The 16,829-nt window shown below is 41.5% G+C and overlaps 1 protein-coding gene across 3 annotated transcripts in view; it reads right to left on the reverse strand.

The window, feature by feature from the left end:
* Positions 1–1,309: 1,309 nt before the first annotated feature.
* Positions 1,310–16,829, reverse strand: part of LOC118596204 (regulator of G protein signaling 7 binding protein) — a 97,114-nt gene continuing 81,594 nt past the window's right edge. For all 3 annotated transcript variants that reach the window (XM_036206948.1, XM_036206949.1, XM_036206951.1), the window contains exons 5-6: positions 16,576–16,646; positions 1,310–6,875 (exon numbers count right to left, since the gene is read on the reverse strand). In XM_036206948.1, coding sequence (XP_036062841.1) covers positions 6,784–6,875; positions 16,576–16,646 — 163 coding nt within the window. In that variant the 3' untranslated portion in view covers positions 1,310–6,783. The remainder of the gene's footprint in view (positions 6,876–16,575; positions 16,647–16,829) is intronic.

Here is a 16,829-nt window from a genome sequence, read left to right on the forward strand (position 1 = left end):
CCACTGAGGCTTCAGTAACGGTCACGCCTACAAGGTGGGGCTGAGATAGGATGCTGAAGACTCGGGATCCAGATGCATGGGCTCTCTTGGTTCCTGGACCCTGGATGCTGGAGGTAGACCTAGCAGAGTTCTCCAGAGAACACTGCTGGACTGAGCCATACCTTTGCCAGACCCTACAACCTACCTATCCCTTCACTTGTAAGTTACCCCACAAAATAAACCTCCCTTTTAACTACATGGAGTGGCCTTAATTATTTCACCAATAGTGGTCTAAGCCTGTGAAGAAACTTCTGAGGCTGGGCATCGAGACCCAAACTTCTAATCTTACTTACTTGGGAGTTTGAGGCAGGAAGTATGCCATTTCAAAGGTAGCCTGGGCAAACCAGTGAAGACTCTGACTCAAAAAGTAAGCAGAGTGCTGGAGATGGAGCTCAGTGGTAGAGCACTCACTCACCTGGTGAAGCCCAGTACTGCAGAAAAGAAAAGCAACAATAAACACACAAACTTCTGTGATTCTGTTGTGGATGCATTTCTGGATCTAGGTGATTACTTAACCACCACACTGTTTCCAGAAGGAATGGAAGATGGGCACCGTGTCAACAGTGTGAAGGGCATCACTCCTGTGGAAGGTGACATGATTTTGCCTCATCCTATTGCTAGGCGTTCAGTTTTGGGGTCGTGCTCATACCCATGAACATCTGGGAAAGCCAGCCTTTACACGAGGCGCTCAATACCTCTCAGAAATGTGGATTTCTGTTACCAAGGGAGAGAGGGAGTGGATGTTGGAACATTGGTGAGAGCACCGTTCTTGGTGGCAACATCCTGAGACGTAGTAGGCAGGGTTGCACAGCCCACCAGCGAGCCCAGCACTTTGCCCTTTGGAAAGCTTCTTGGGGTCCATTCCCGTTGGAATTTGTAGCTCTTTCTTGGGATGTGTGGACACTTGCAGGGGTATATGTGTGCGTCCAAGCACAGACTTGTATCCTTTTATTAGAAAAGAAAACGATCGAACGCTGTTTCCTTTGGTCTTCCTGTGGCGGTCAGATGAGTTGGGTTTAGAGACTGTTGCTAGTGAAACGGCTCCCGAAGACCTTTCATCTCTCCTCTGTGGGTTCCACAGGTTTTCTCCCCCCCCTTGCTCCCTCCCTCTCTCCCTCTTCCCTTTCATTCCCGACCACCCTCTCCTCTATCTTCTTACGTTGCCCTGGCACTCTGTCTCCACATCCCAGTGCTCACTTGTGCCAAGGAGTAAGCCAAACGAGGTTGGAAAAGACGGGAGGGAGGCGAGGACAAGCGACGACTCTAAATGTTTGCTTTACATATTTTTTGAACTTTTATTATTAGTTTTTATTACACAAGTAATACATGTTCATTGTAGAAAAATTAGAAAACACAGAAAAGCAAAAAGAAAAATAATCACCCATAATCCCACTACCCATGGTTAACTACTATTAACATTGTAGTGTATGGCCTTCTAGCTTTCTTATGCATATGTATATATATACATACATAGATATATTTATATGTGATTTTCTTTCTTTCTTTTGTTTTTTTTTTTTTTTACAAATATTGTATCATACTATACATACTGTTTTATAACATGTTTTTCATTTAATATATATTGTCAATATCAGTGTTTATTCCCTGAAAAAATTATACAGATACTACATGCTCACTGTGAAAAAGTCAGAAATCACAGATATGCAGAAAGAAAATACAAGTGCTCCTAATCTCACCTCCCAGAGAGAAATCCTGCAGGAGAACATCCTTTCAGCCTCTATACGTGCACATGTGTAGGCATGTTTGTAAGAGGGTACTTCTCCAGAAATTCCCCTACTCCCTCCTTTTCTCCCTTTAACAACACAGACTGCACATTTCAATAAATACACACGGTGAGCATTCTTAATTAGTGCACAGTATCCATTGAGATAATATACCATATTTAACCATATAAATGTAGGAATATTTACAAAACATCTTTTCTTGTATGACTTTTAAAATAATGAGTAAATGCATCTCAGCTCGCTTTTTTTTTTTCCTGAATGTTAAATAACATAATTGCATTTATTTAGTGTGTATGCAGATTAGAGGCTAACCTGCCGGGGAGTCAGTTACCTCCTTCCACCATGTGAGTCCAGGGGGTTTCTAACTTGTTTGGCGGCAAGAGCCTTTCCCTGTTGAGTCTTCTTGCTGACCCATTGCTGAACATTTAAAAGGAGAATTTTCCCTAATGTGAAATTACTGAGAGTGCTTGAAAAATATATAGTACCAAAATATTTTCTGGAAAGGTTGGATCAGTTTATACTCTTGTTGACTACAAGAGAATGTTTATATTCTCTTCCTATGTTTATAAGAGAACTTGAATGATTTATACACGTGCCTTTCTGAGTTGTTCATATGTGCAGTTTTTGTTACTAGTAAATCCAAATATGTTCAGTGTTATCAGTGGATTATTTTAGCTTGTGGTATATTACTTATTCCCTTGATTCCTTTTCTCGATTGGAACCTACTGGAAAGTTTGATTCGTTCTCTGAATCACAAAATAGTTTTTATGCCATTCATTCACTATCCACTCATTCAGTGACTATGTTTTCATTATTTGGTTTGGGCACAGCACTACGTTAGGAGATGAGAGAACGGTGATAAGCAAAATGTGTGTGATGGTTGCCATTCATACTTTCAGTTCAGTGGGATGAACCAACAATCATACAAGCAGTACTGGAAAAAGCACAGGACTTGTAAACCATTGAGACCTCCCCAAAGTGCTGTGGCCGCTCATATAGTAGAGCTCGAATCTCTTCCTTGCATGGATCGCAAATATTATTTTCTCTTAATTTGGCTTAATGTTTACTGTATAGGACTTTTACATTCTTTTAAAAAGTAGTGTCAGTCCAACCCATCCATCTTTTCTTTATCACTTCTTCCTTTGGTATTATGCTTAGAAAGGCTTTTATCTCCCACATTAAAATGACATCTTCACAGATATGATAAGTCTTTTTCATGTTTGTTACTTATTCATACATTTTAAAACGTGAACATTTATTTCATCTAGAATTTATATTGGTTAAGTTATGGATCCAATTTTGCTCCCAGGAGAGGTTAACTAGTTATTTCAAATAACTTACTTAATTATCCAAACTTTCCTCATATTTGAAGTATAGTGAACTCAGTTATTTTCTGTTATTGAATGTACTGTGGGTGCTGTAGTTATTTATAGCCATTTATTGTGAGGCTGATATAATAGCACTGTTCTTTCTCATTCTACCTATAGTTACAGCAAAGGTAAGTGTTTTCTGTTGTGCTATTCTAGAACAGATGGAAAACGCAGATATTGTTTAGGAACAGATGTGTGGAGAAGGGACTTAGGCTGCATGATAATTCTTAATTATTTCAATCCTGAGACTTTCACAATCTGGAAGTCTTAATGGACTCATTGTTAATCTGGTCCATTCACAGGTTTTCTAAAATAAAGGAGATGCTTTGAGTATTTGCTTTGTGTCAGTTTGAAGCTTAGCTTCCACTAGGTGGCAGTATTGCTTAAATCTGAGCATCCTAACTTTTCACTGGAGTAAGGAGGGACTCTGTTGGGGTGGGGCTTGAGAATTTTTCCTGGCATTAGGGCCCTGCTGCTTCTACAGCTGTCTTTGTACCTGAATAATGAATGGCACAACAGGGCAGGTTGCAGCAAGTCTGCATCTAGACGCTAAACATCGGGGGTGGGGGGTGGGGTGTCAGACATTAAAGTGATACTTTGGCTTTAAGGCTATTTCATATGTCTTCTCCAAAGGAGGCTTTGGGCCCAACCCCAACTGATTTAGAGCCCAGGAACTTGGTTTTAAACAATACATTTGTGGTGGAGTCCAGATGATGTTCACTTTGATACATGGTGATGTTTTACAGGTTTCCCACAAAAAACAAACAAACAAACAAACAAAAAACCAAACCAAACCAAACCAAAACAAAAACCCAACATGTATTCTTTATCATATGCAGGAAAAATTAAAAGAGGATATAAAAAGTATGGTGCTAAAATGAGCGTGCACCACACATACACACACAAAAAAAATGTCATCCTTTTCTGTCTGATGCACGTGTGTTTGTTTGTGAGACAATAGTCAGTGTTTTCTTCTACCCCACGTCAGCCGGTTGCTTCTGGAAGTGCAAAGGCAGTTTCCTGCAGGGAGTGGAGGCTGCAGAACTTTATCTCATGGAACCACACCTGAGAAAGTCCACTGGCAGGTGACAGGAGAGAGGGGCAGCTCCTACTGGATGCACTTGGCATATCTAAGGGGAGGTGGTGAATCACCGTGGCAACCACTCACCAACATAGTTATCAGAACGTTGATTACTAAATGTTGCTTTAGGACCCGCTACTGAATGGTCGTCTGTAAATCTTGGAGTGTGTCTATGGGAACTATAAAACTGAGCAAAGGCTGGGAAACAGGCACAGAATAAAAGATAAGGTGCTTGGGCTATATTACCTTAGATACGGAAGTCTGGCTGGGTAATTAGACAGTTCCTATCTCCATGAATAGCTACCATGACCTTCTCAGACATGGAGGTGAGACCTGAATTTTTTGTTTTTTAACAGTCTTTAGTTGTACAAAGGACAATTGCACAGAAGGTGTTATCACACTGAGACTAGAAGAACGAGCACAAATGAACAAAGCAGGAGCGATTTAGGTCAGGCCTCAACAAGGGTGTGCAGCTCACAAGGGGATTATCAGTTAGTGAGTTTGCAGGGATTACTAGGAATGAGGCTGAAGTGTAGGGATCAGTGCTTTCAGAGTGCACAACAGAACAGAGATGGGAGCTGAGAACATGCCATTTAGAAATGATAGCTCATAAATGAGATAACCTCAGGGGTTGTCTCATTTGAGATGAACTGTATTCGGGAGCGAATACTAAGCTTTATTCAAGATGGCGGGCCAGGTGAGTCAGGAGGAGTTCCTTGCTTTGTAGAGTCTTTAAGAACACATTCCTTCCATTGTTTCATGAACATTTCGATTAAAAAAAAAAAAAACTATAATTTTCTCACACAATTTGTCAAAAGTACTTCTTTTACTGAATTGATTCATACTTGTAACGATGCATTAGTTACCAGCTTGGTGGAATGTAGTGTGGGGTTCCAAGAATATGGTCAACAGTAATCGGTGGAATTGAAATACAGACCAATGATAGACTTTGGAGGCCTTTTCCATCCCTGAATTCTTGGATAGGAGAAAATCAAGTGCTGTATGATTTCCTTTCTAGATATTAGGTTGAACTACTTGAAATTGCGATTTTTTTATATAGGTCAAAACAGTCAAATATCACCCATTTCATAGAATTCAACCCAATACAATAGTTATCCATGCTTTCCATCTTCTGTAAGGTGAAAGGCATTAGAATATTTTGTTCTTAGGCCAGGGCATTAGTGTACACATAAGTGCCTGCCTACTCAGGATGGCTTTAGAGCCATTTGAAGTTAGTTTGATCCTCTCAAGATTGGACACTGGTACCTCCTGTCTGACATGAAGATTGTCCAGAGAATGGAAAACAAAGCAAGAAGTATGAAGATTCATCTTTCAACTCATGGGGAATTCTGCCTGGGAAAAGTCAAAGGGAGGATAGAAGGCAAAACAGGATTGTACTGGATAACAGGTCCAGTGGAAGAAGCGCATAACAGAGCCGTGAGCAGAGAAACAGAGCATGTGGCTCCCTCTTTCCTAAAGTACAGTATTGCTTAACGTGTCCTGCTCTCAAGATGCTAAGACATTAAGACAAGACACAGAGTAACACTGGAAAAGCCATATCTGCATAGTCATCTAAAATGAGACAAGCTAAGCTTAACTAAAACATTTTTCATTAACAATGTAAAATATTAAAGAGTTTTATGATCTGAGCTAATTCCAGCATGCCCTAAAAGATTTAACATTATGCTGATGTGCGGACTCCATGCTTCAGATTTCAATTCAAACAAAATGTGATAATATTCAATTTTACATCTGAGGGTAATTGTATATGTTACTACACCATTTCCTAACTGGATAACTTCATTTTCCAAGAAGCTTAAAAAGACACCATTGGATTAAAAGAAAATTAGTTGCCCATATGCATTGTACGAAGATATTAGGATTCCTGTGTATTTACAAAATGTATTTTTCACATGTGGTTTTGTTGCATTATAACTTAAGATTTTTTTTATGTTGACACTTAGATTCTGACAGAATGGAAGACTATATGTAAATGAGTGCAGAGAAAGCAACACATGAGGTGGTGTGTGTTTGGTTATAGTATTTCTAATGATACTCATAGATCACATTTTTAAACAGTTTTGCTGTTTTAAATAGATTTCTATGTTTAGAGACATCTTTCATAGCTGATAAATTGTTAACATGAAATCAGCAAGAGCTACAGATATACTATTATATGTGAAATATTTTTCTCTGTATAATACATTTAAAAAACCTTTAAATAATTTAAAAATCATAATTCTTGCATCTGTCATGGCATGGTTCAGAGCAGACATGCACAATGTCAACTTTTTAAAAATCCCTTTAAAAACAGGCTGTGCCTTTTTGAATCTGTTCTTTTTTTTTCCCCACGATGGCAGCTGCTTTCAAGTGTAAAATCATTTAAAAGGGCAGGGAGAGGTGGATAAAAGTAATAAGGAAGCATAGAAAAGGTGGCCAAAACCATTCTCGGTGTTCCGCTGTATTCTCGGTGTTCCGCTGTGTGGAGGCTTCCGGCTCTGGAGTGTTTTTCAGGTGATCTTGGCTGTGAGTTTCCAGGGGGAACCACCTAGCTTGAGACAAGACAACACAACCCGAAGAACCTTCTCTTCCGTCTTCTCACCATGGGGTAGGGAGTTAGATTCAGAAGGCTGCTGTCATCTGTGATGGACAGAACGTACATAGGAGTAAGGAACAGGCAAAATAAGCCGCTACTTATCAAGTGGCTTTAAAAATCCATCACCCTGTCTACCACACTCCAAACCTCAGTGATGTTAATATTTTCGACCAGTGAGAGGCTATCTCAAGCACTGAAGAACTTAATCAATACTTTGTTCTTAGAGGATATCCCTAGCAGTGCTGTTAGAGGCTATCATCCCCAGAAGGACTGAAGTAGTGTCCTTGGCCTTCTCTCATTAGGTTGCCTCCATCAGTTGGGGCAACCAAATACATCCCCAGATCTGGCCAACTGTCCCCTGGGCCAAATATTCTAAGACTGAGAATCCCTGTTTACAGTTCAATTGAAACTGCTCAGAGACAACCCTTCAGTTGGGAGAAGTTGTACATACCTTAATAGAAGCAATCCAACATCTGAGTACACTTGGCTGGTTTTGTAAGCTTGCCTTCTGTGACCCTCATCCATCCCTCAACCTCACTAAACCTTGATGTCCAGTGTGTGAATTTGGGTTTAATAGTGAACGATATTTAAGTGAAGATTATAATGAACTAACTCAGTTAAATAGATAATTTAACTGTTTTCCTTTGCATTGGACCATTTTCTTGATTCCATTTTACTTCCTTCATGTCTTGGGAAGAAATTTCAGCTATTTTCTGTTATGTCTTTCCATATCTATATGTGCATATGTATGGAAAGGCATATATGTATATATACACACATATACATAAGACATATATATACACACATAACACACACATGTGCATTAGGTTAGATTGATAACTACTGAATCAACACTTGGGGGTGTGTGTGTCAAAGTTTTAGCATAATAACAAGCAGAGGAAGAAATGAACCAGAAGGCTAACTGGCTTTCCCGAGCTGGGTTCTTAAAACCTACTGCAGTCTAAAAGGAAAGGAGTTAGGGAGGTTCTGGGAGAGCAGAATTGGCAAGCAAGGGTCTCAGAGACCAGAGGACTGCAAAGTATTAGCTGGAAAGCATCAGCAGGGGCAGAACTAGCACATGGTCTTGAGGTGACAAAATGGATGGCTGTCAGGTGGCTTTTCAGAGTGTGTGTGAGGGGTCCCCTTTCCCATTGCCAACCTCAAAGGAGATGGAACCTTGGCCAGGGGCACTGTCCAATGTTAGATGGTGGCATGGATACAGGGAGGGGGCACCACAGACTGACTCTTTTGGGCTGGTTTGTGGTCAAGGTTTGCATTTCTTCATTACAGAGCCGGGATGCTTAGGAAACCGTTGAGGACAAAAATAAACCCTGGCTTCCTGATCCTCTCCTGAAACGGTTTTCATCCAGGTACCCGAGGGCCCTCATCTTTCCTAAAGTCTTTTAAATGTCAACATGTTATGCTTATTAGCAAACGAATACTGTTCACCCAAACTGACAGGGATCTTGGCACTGGTTCAATTTGTGATAAATTTAGCTGTACCCTGAGATGCATGTTTAAAGCAAAGGAGAAAATGGACATCCAGCTGGGCACAGCAAATGACTCTAACACAGCCCCCTTTTTGTCTCCAGTGATTAAAACCCCCATAAAACTCAGATTCTTTAAATGTGGAGAAAAATAGGTTCATTTTTATCCTTTTAATTGTGAAAAAATAATTTGCAATAATCTGGGCATCAAGATTTTGAGAGCTAAGACTACAATCTCTTTCTTCTATATTTAACTTGTTTCAAAAGAGTTAGGAGGCTGGAGAAAATGCCAGGCCCTATGCATGAGCATGGGCATCACCGTGCAGGGAGAGCTCTCAGAGGCCAATCATATTTTTAGAAAAGAAAGGAATCATACATAACTCAGTCTTTCATCATTTCTGGGACTCTTATTTTAACTGCCAAATGGTCAGTGAACTTAACCTAACTGGATGGGGCTTTGAAGAGTAGCTCAGGATCTCTTTAGATAATGGCTACACTTCCTAAAATTCAAGTTGACTGGCAATTCAGGACTTTTTGAGAGCAGAGTCATCAAAGCTAGGAAGATATTTACAGACAAGAATGATCTCTCTTTCTTACTGAGTTATATGATTCTATCATATAAATTCCTACATCTTCCTTCATTTTTCATGTGCACTGTTCACATCACATAAAGAAATGTCTACTGTACATTTATAAAGGAAAGTATGTATGCATGTACTGTTGCCATAGGCTATGTCTTGCTATCTTTTTTTAATTTTAAAAGCACAGAGGTATCATACACAAATTTGAGATTTTCACAGACTGTCTTGCTTATAGTAAATAAACACTTCTTTCTGTAGATGAGCCTTTTATGCTATTGAAATTCTTCCTATTCAATCTTCTCTGTAGGGGTGTGTGTTTGTGTGTGTGTGTGTGTGTGTGTGTCTGTCTGTCTGTGTGTTTGTGTCTTGTGCACACTCGTATGTCTCAAACACACACACACACACACACACACACACACACATGTATATACATCGTATCTATGCTGCATAGATATGTTTTGCTCACAAGTGGACACAGTCTTAAGATGGGATGGGAAAATGCTGACATTAAGCAAAGGTCATGTTACCTATTAAGGATGACTACTGGCTTGGGGGTGTCTTGGATGTGCGTTTTTCTCACCTTTGCCTAGAGCTTGTCTGATCATCATCTAGGGCTGAGGAGAAACAAGAGCTTGAAAATCCTTGGCACAAATCCAGACCAGCTTTCTACAGCCTAGGAAAGCCATACATGTAGCAAGCTCTACAGTTCATCAAGCAGCAAAGGTTCCCCAAACCCTTTGAAGCTAACTGGACTCCAGGTAAGGATGTCTCAGCACTTGGACTAATCCTGTCTCTGAATTTTGAAGGGCTGCTGAAAGAATGTGAGCAAAATGGAATATTTCCTGACTCATTGTAAAAATCTCTGGGCAAATCCAGTTGAACTTGTGAAGAAATTGTTGATTTTTACTGTAAATATATGTTTGTTTTGTTTTTCAAGACAGGGTTTCTCTGTGTAGCTTTGCACCTGTCCTGGATCTCACTCTGTAGACCAGGCTGGCCTTGAACTTACAGAGATCTGCCTGGCTCTGCCTCCAGTGTGCTGGGATTAAAGGTGTGTGCCACTGCCACCTGGTGTATGTTTGGATGTGATGTGCTAAAGCTCCTATTAGTTTTTTTTTTTTTTTTTTAAATACACAGTTTCACAAAACTGTAACTAAAGACAGATTGAAAATGAAAAGTGAGAAAGGAAATGGAGGAAAAAAAATCTAGGAGAAAGTGAATGGAAGGATAGACCAGGAAATTTAATTGTCAGTAACTCCAAGGACCCTGGAATCTCTTAAGAAACGATGATGCTGTTTCTCCATTATTCGATTTCTATTTGCTAATATTTGCTATGTACATGACATTTTGAGAAAAAAGGCAGACATAAAACTGAGAAATTTTCAAATTATAATCTGAGTTTAAAGCTGTGTTCTCAGACACAAATAAGATAAATGATTAGAGAGGAACTGTGGTTGTCATTGTCCAAATTCTTCTAGTCATATATATATATTTTCATATATACAAATATGCATAGGGAACACATTTTGGAGGACTCAGTATAACAACTGTAGTAGCATCATCTGAGCCCTTTGAATGTACAGATTATTGACTTCACGCTGCATGTTTCTCAAACAGTGGGTGTGGTGTGGAGCCAGAAAAGCAGATTTTCCTTACACGTTCCTAACGCTACTGATTGTAGTAGTACTTTCTCGTTGGGACCACCAGCCCCCAAATAATGATATGGAGATTTATTTTTGATTATAAAATCTTGGTCTTAGCTTAGGCTTGTCACACTAGCTCTTATAACTTAACCAGTTTCTATTAATCTACATTCTTCCATATGGCTTTCTACCTTTCTTTCATTCTGTTGTCTGTTGACCCCTCCATGTCTCACTGGCTTCTCTCACACACCTAGATTCTTCCCAAGTTCCTCTATTTCCCTGGAAGTCCCACCTAACCTCTTCCTGCCTACCTATCGACCGTTCAGCCCTTTATTTAACCAATCAGAAGGTGCCCTGGCAAAGATACATCTTCACAGTGTACAAAAAGATGAGCCTACAACAACCAATTTTGCAAGTCCTAAGAGCAGACATTGAGAGCTAGTAAATTAACAGAAGACCTACTAAGTGCAAGGCTCTAGGATATGCTTAATTTGATTGTCAACTTGATGGTGTGTAGAATCATCATGAAAACAAATCTCCAGATGAGTCAGTGAGGGTTTATGTGGATGTCATTAGTTTGGGTGAGAAGATCTACCCTATAGGTGGGCACTAGTCCTCCATGAGGCCCTGGACTAAGTAAAAGACAGAGATGAGCATCCTACTCATTGTTCTCTTTTCTATGGGATCAACTTGACCAGCAGCTGCTGATGCTTAAAAGTTACCCAAATACGCCCACTTTCTCTAGCTTCCCCACCTTTACATGTGCTTCCTGCCCTCTAAAGCTTTCCCGTCTGTCACACTTCCCTGCCCTTATGGACTGTATCCCCTGGAACTGTAAGCCAAAGTAAGTTGTTTTGTCAGGTGTTTTTAGTACAGTGATGAAGTAAGTAACTGAAATACCCTGTCCAGAGTAGCGAAGATAATACCAGATGGGTTTGAAAAGAAACATGGCCCCTGGCCTTAAGGAACTTTTCTTGTCTCTCACTGTGAGACTACATTTACAAAAGCACAAGAAAGACCCCCAATACAGTGCTATTTGTGTGTGGGTGTGGGGGGCAAAGGTGTTACTTCCATTTAGAGAAGAGCACCACTCATGGAAGATTCATGTAGGCCTTGGTGATCACTCTTGGCCACAGGAATGAGAACTTGTGTGTTTGTTCAAGGGGTAGGCATTCTGAATAAAGGAGATAGTATGAACGCAGACACAGGGCACCAATGGCAGCCTAGTTCAGGTTTAAATAAACAGTCTAGTCAGGGTGGACTAAAAGGGGTAGTGTTGTGGGAATTCACTCCACCAATGACCTTGGAGTATCTAGCGGGATAGAAAGGCCTGAGGAGGGGCCGCATGCTTACTCTCTTGGGGTGGTCAGAGACCGGAAGGCTGGTTCCATTCACCCCCAGGCAGAATGAAGGACAACGATGGCTGTTTACTTTGTTCTGTATCCGTGAGTGTATTTCTCTCCATTTTAAAACCTTAATAAATCCTTGATACCCTTTAATGGACCCGTGTGGATTCGCTTACCAAGTGGTACCCAACATTAAATTACCTACATTGGCCCACAGTCTCTTTCTTCTCTGTGTTTACATATGCTTCCCTTCCCCCACATTCTCCCCTCTTTGGTTGATTGGTCATCTCCCCTTGGAGATTAGCTTCAGCTGCTTATTTATATGCATTTTCTGACTGCCCCGTGCTTCTGACTCTCTTCCTGTTCCCATTCCTTCTATAAACAATTATCTGGGTAGATTAACTGCTTCTGACCCCATCTTCTTGCCATGCTAAAAACAACTGTTGATGAAAATCTACATGTATTTACCCTTGCTATCTCTTTATCTTCTGCTCATTGAATAACTCCCCTCAACCAGGCTTCCCTGTCCCCAACTCCAAATCGGGTGCTTTGCTGTCACCATCAGTGACTACCTTTCTTCCAAATCCTTCAAATTTTGCAGTTTTTATTCAGCTTAATCACCCTGCATAATTAGCCATTCCTTCCTCGCAATTTTTTTTTTTTTTGGATTCATTTTGCAGTGCTTTTTTGAATCTCTTCTTCGGATCCCTTTGTGAACCGCTCTTCTTTCCCTTCAAGCCTTACATTTTTGCATCACAGAGCATTCTCTTGGCAAATTTCCCGTGGACAGTTGCAGACGTCTCCAATGACCGCTGTTCTGAAGATACTCAGATCTGTTTCCGGTTTCCCTGGATCATGTCTTCCTTCAACACTATTAGTCATTGAGCATCACCCTTACCTCCATCTCCAACACTCTGGTTATGGTCTACCTTGAGGGCTCTTGCTTCCTTTTCTCCACTTAATGACCGATGCCGTCATTCACTCTGCTATCGAAGACTGAACCCAGATTCATCCTTGATTCTGCTTGCCCTCTTATGAATCATATCTGACCTGCCATCTCATCCTCCTTAGTCCCCTGACATTATGTAATATCTGAAGCATGTCTCGTCTGGAATACAGTGCTTGCCTCTTAACTTAATTCTATTCTAGAGCAGATTCCGTTCCTATGGATTCGAATGCGTGCTACCAACAACTGGATTCCACACACGAGTGAAGACACCACCACATCCCACAGACCTCATTAAGTCAGAATTGGAGCAAAAGTGAAACTGTTTTTCAGGCTTAATCTATTTCTGCTGATTTGTTTTGTTTTATAACAGTGTGCATTTAGAAGAGGCTCGCCCTTCACTCCCCAGCCTCCTTCCAGCCTTTGTCAGTAACCTTGTGGGCTCCCCACAGGTGGTTCCATTTGTAATCCATTTGACACAGCAAGCTGATCATAATTAATGAAGCTCCCTGCAGTACTGCCAATGACCCAGAATGGAAGACAGGAGAGGCGCTGAAGCAGCCTAAGGAACAGCTGAGCCGGGAGACCTGGACATTGCCTGCAGCCAGCCATAGAGGAGACACAGAATGGGGGGGGCATTCTCCTCCTGGGTACCCTTGTCTCCAAGCTCAGGACAGAAGGACACTGACAGAGAAGGCAATGTATACAATGAAGGTGCCTGAGGGATGACTTGAATCCCTGCCCTTGGCCACTCTGCTTTCCTTCCCATTGAAAACCAACTTCAAGTGAACCTTTGTTGAGTAGAAAGTCGGGGAGATATAATCAAGTCTTGAAATAAACTCAGGGCCACTTCTAAGTGGAGAACTGGAGTCTGAGCTGGCAGGGGTTCACATGGCCAGCAGTCCAAGCATAGGAAGCCAGGACCATGAGTGACATCTTCTCCCCGTTTCTGTTTCTAACACACATGCAAATGGAATAAAAACAGAAAGGAAATCAGCCAGAAAAGAAACAGATGGCTTGCTATAATGGTTCTCAACCAGTTAGAACCAGCTTTTGAGAACAAGGTTCTACATGAAAGAGCTGGAATAATTTTTTCCACACATCACTCCATTTCCTGCACACCTTAACTCAGACCCGCAGAACACACAGGTTGTTGGTACAAGGAGCCTCTGTGACCATCTCGGTTTCTGCAGTCAGAGGGAAGAATCTGGATGGTTTCTGAAATGAATTGAATGGCACTGCCATATGTGTCTGTCAAAAAGTGTCTCAAGAGACTGGAGATCCTTCCCTCGGGGCCTGTCTGGCCCCTTCCTCTATTCTCACACTCCTCTGCCCACTGACAGCATGCTGGGAGTGGAGGCCAGCTTGCTAAGTGTTTGAATTTCTCCACAGAATGAGATGCCTGCATTTCCAAAAGCCCTTTGCCTCAGCTATTCTTTTGATTGTTAGAATACGACTGAATCACTTCCCGAATAAATCGCTGGATTTTCATTTTCCAGATGGATTCATGATTTAAGACCTGGTTTTATTTACTTGGGCGATTATTCCCTTTTATGTTTTCACTAGTAGTACCAACACTTACTGCTGTTGCTCTTTTATTTTACAAAGGCATTGAAAAGTCCAATAATCTTTCTGTTTACAGAATATTAAAAATATTTATTATTATACCTCTTATGATTTTTGAAAATTACCTAATTAAAATGAAATTTCTGTGTGGTTTTTTTTTTCTTTTTCTGTCAGCACACAGTTCCGAAATGGCCCTGTGAACTAGCACTAACTGAGGAAGGAAGGCTTAAGACGGGTTCACATAAAATAGAGACTTCGTGGCATCCATAAAATTCAGACTGGACACCTTGGGAAGTTACCCTCTTGGAAAGTTGAATACGTGGTTCAGTAAGAGGACAGAGTAGTCCACAGGGGAGCTTGCCAAACCTATTGATCCTAACATGTGCTCCAAATGTGAAGTCCCAGAGGCCTGTGCTCTGGCCTGGAGCTCAAGATTTGACATGGACATGACCCGTGGTCTTTGCAAGCTGAGTTCTGAGCAAGTCTGGGTAGACAAGCTAGTCAATGGTAAGAGCAGTTTCCACAAACACGGCAACAGCAAAGCGTCCCTTGAGTGTCTGCTGTTTGTAAGATTGGTGACAGGCATATGGCATACTGCCTCTTTAATCCTCAAGCCACCATCTGAATAAAAATTTCTTGTCCCCCACTCAGGGACAAGAAATCTGAAATTTCTAGAAGTCAAGCAGCTTGCTCTGGGTCACATGGTTGGACAACGACAGAGTCAGACTCTGAACTCAAGGCTGATTTGAACTAAACCCTTCATCCTAACCCCATGCTTGCTTCTCAGCAGTTTCGTGCGTGTGGTCAGAGAAATCCTCTGTTACTACATGTCTACTTTCTTCCAGTACTCTGAAGCACACTGCCTGGCTCTGCGGGTGGGGGGGGGGGTGGTTGGCCTCCTGAGCAGGCTCTTGGGGCTTACTTGGAATGACCTGCCTCCTCCCCTGCCCCCTATTCTGACCCAGGCCGCCAGCACAGTACAGCCTATGCTGCTTCTCAGCCTTTGTCTGGTGCTCTCGCCTGCCTCCACCTCTCCACCTTCTGCTGAGATGCTCTCTGAGCCAAGAGGCCCTTCGGCTCTGCTGCCAAGTCCTCCTCCTCCCCTCCTCTTCACTCAGCTTCACTGGCTCCCAGGCAAACAGGGTACCGTCCTCTCTCCTGCACAGGCTTTGTTAGCTGGAAACAGGGGGGGTTTCTTTCTCGCCTCTAAAGAGCCTTTCCCATCCTCTTGGTACCACTTTCTGATGCTAATGTTTCGCTCATGGCTGCTCTAGCTAAGGATGCTTCATGTAAAGCACTTATTATTTACTTTTGGGCACAGCATCAGCCCTAGAATCTCGTAAAGCTGGGTGAAGATTTCACAAACATTTATTGTTTATGCCAGGTGGTATTCTAACTGTCTTCCAGGCTCCAGATACGGGGGATCCAAGAGTTTACAAGATCAGGACCACCCCTCATTCTGGTGAGTATCCCTTTCTATGTCTGTGTCAGGCTGTATTCTCTCAATCAGCTCTGGAGATGGACTTCATGAGTTCAAATCCACAACCCAGTCATTCTACTATAATTTGTATGACACTGAAAAAACTGACTAATCCCCACATCTCAGTTTCCTGTAGATTAGGAAAACTATAACAGAATCTTCCTACAACATTATTATATTTAAATAGGGAAGTGGAGATACAGCTTGTGGTAAGGACCTTGCTTTGACTTCTAATATGGGAGAAAAAAAGCCCAAAAGATTACAAAAGCCAGCAAAGCTGATATATATGAAGTACCCAGGGTAGTGGCACACTGTGTGTTCCTAATATATATTAACTCTTCTTATTATTTTTATATAATTGAACATGTAAATGGAGAGATAGTCCTCCACTAGTCTATAAACCTTATGCAGGCAAGAGGCATGTTCTTGGTCCTCTTGTGGAGACACATCTGGTGTGGCGCTTTTTACAGTGCATGACAGATCTGGCAGGGATATGGACAGCCTCTTTCAGATCAGTGTTTCTTTCTACCTCCATCCCCAAGACTGACGTCCCATCACATTCTCTCTAAGGAAGAGAAATGTCTGAGGCCTTCCTCTCTCCGTGGAAAACACTTGCGTTACCTGGCTAAGAAGCAGGTTCCAAGTTCCGTGTGTTCAAAACGTCCTCTGCCTCAAAGAGACATCCCAGGACTCACCTTGATTTTTCAGCGGTAAAGGCATGGTTTCCCTGAGTTTGCTTAGGAGGTTTTTCATTTCTCGTATGTCTCTGTAAAGTCAATAAAGAGAAAGAAAACTCAGCTGTGCATTTCCCAAATGAAACCTCAAGCGGTGTGTTCTACTGGATGAATACAGGGTAGGTACATCAAATCATACCAGTTCTAGTTTCTAGCTGACACAAATTGAAATTACTTTGCTTTTATAAGAATATCAAAAAGAAAAAAGAAAAGAA

This window comes from Onychomys torridus, chromosome 15 (genome assembly GCF_903995425.1).
Source record: "Onychomys torridus chromosome 15, mOncTor1.1, whole genome shotgun sequence".
In the NCBI taxonomy this organism is placed as follows: domain Eukaryota; kingdom Metazoa; phylum Chordata; class Mammalia; order Rodentia; family Cricetidae; genus Onychomys; species Onychomys torridus.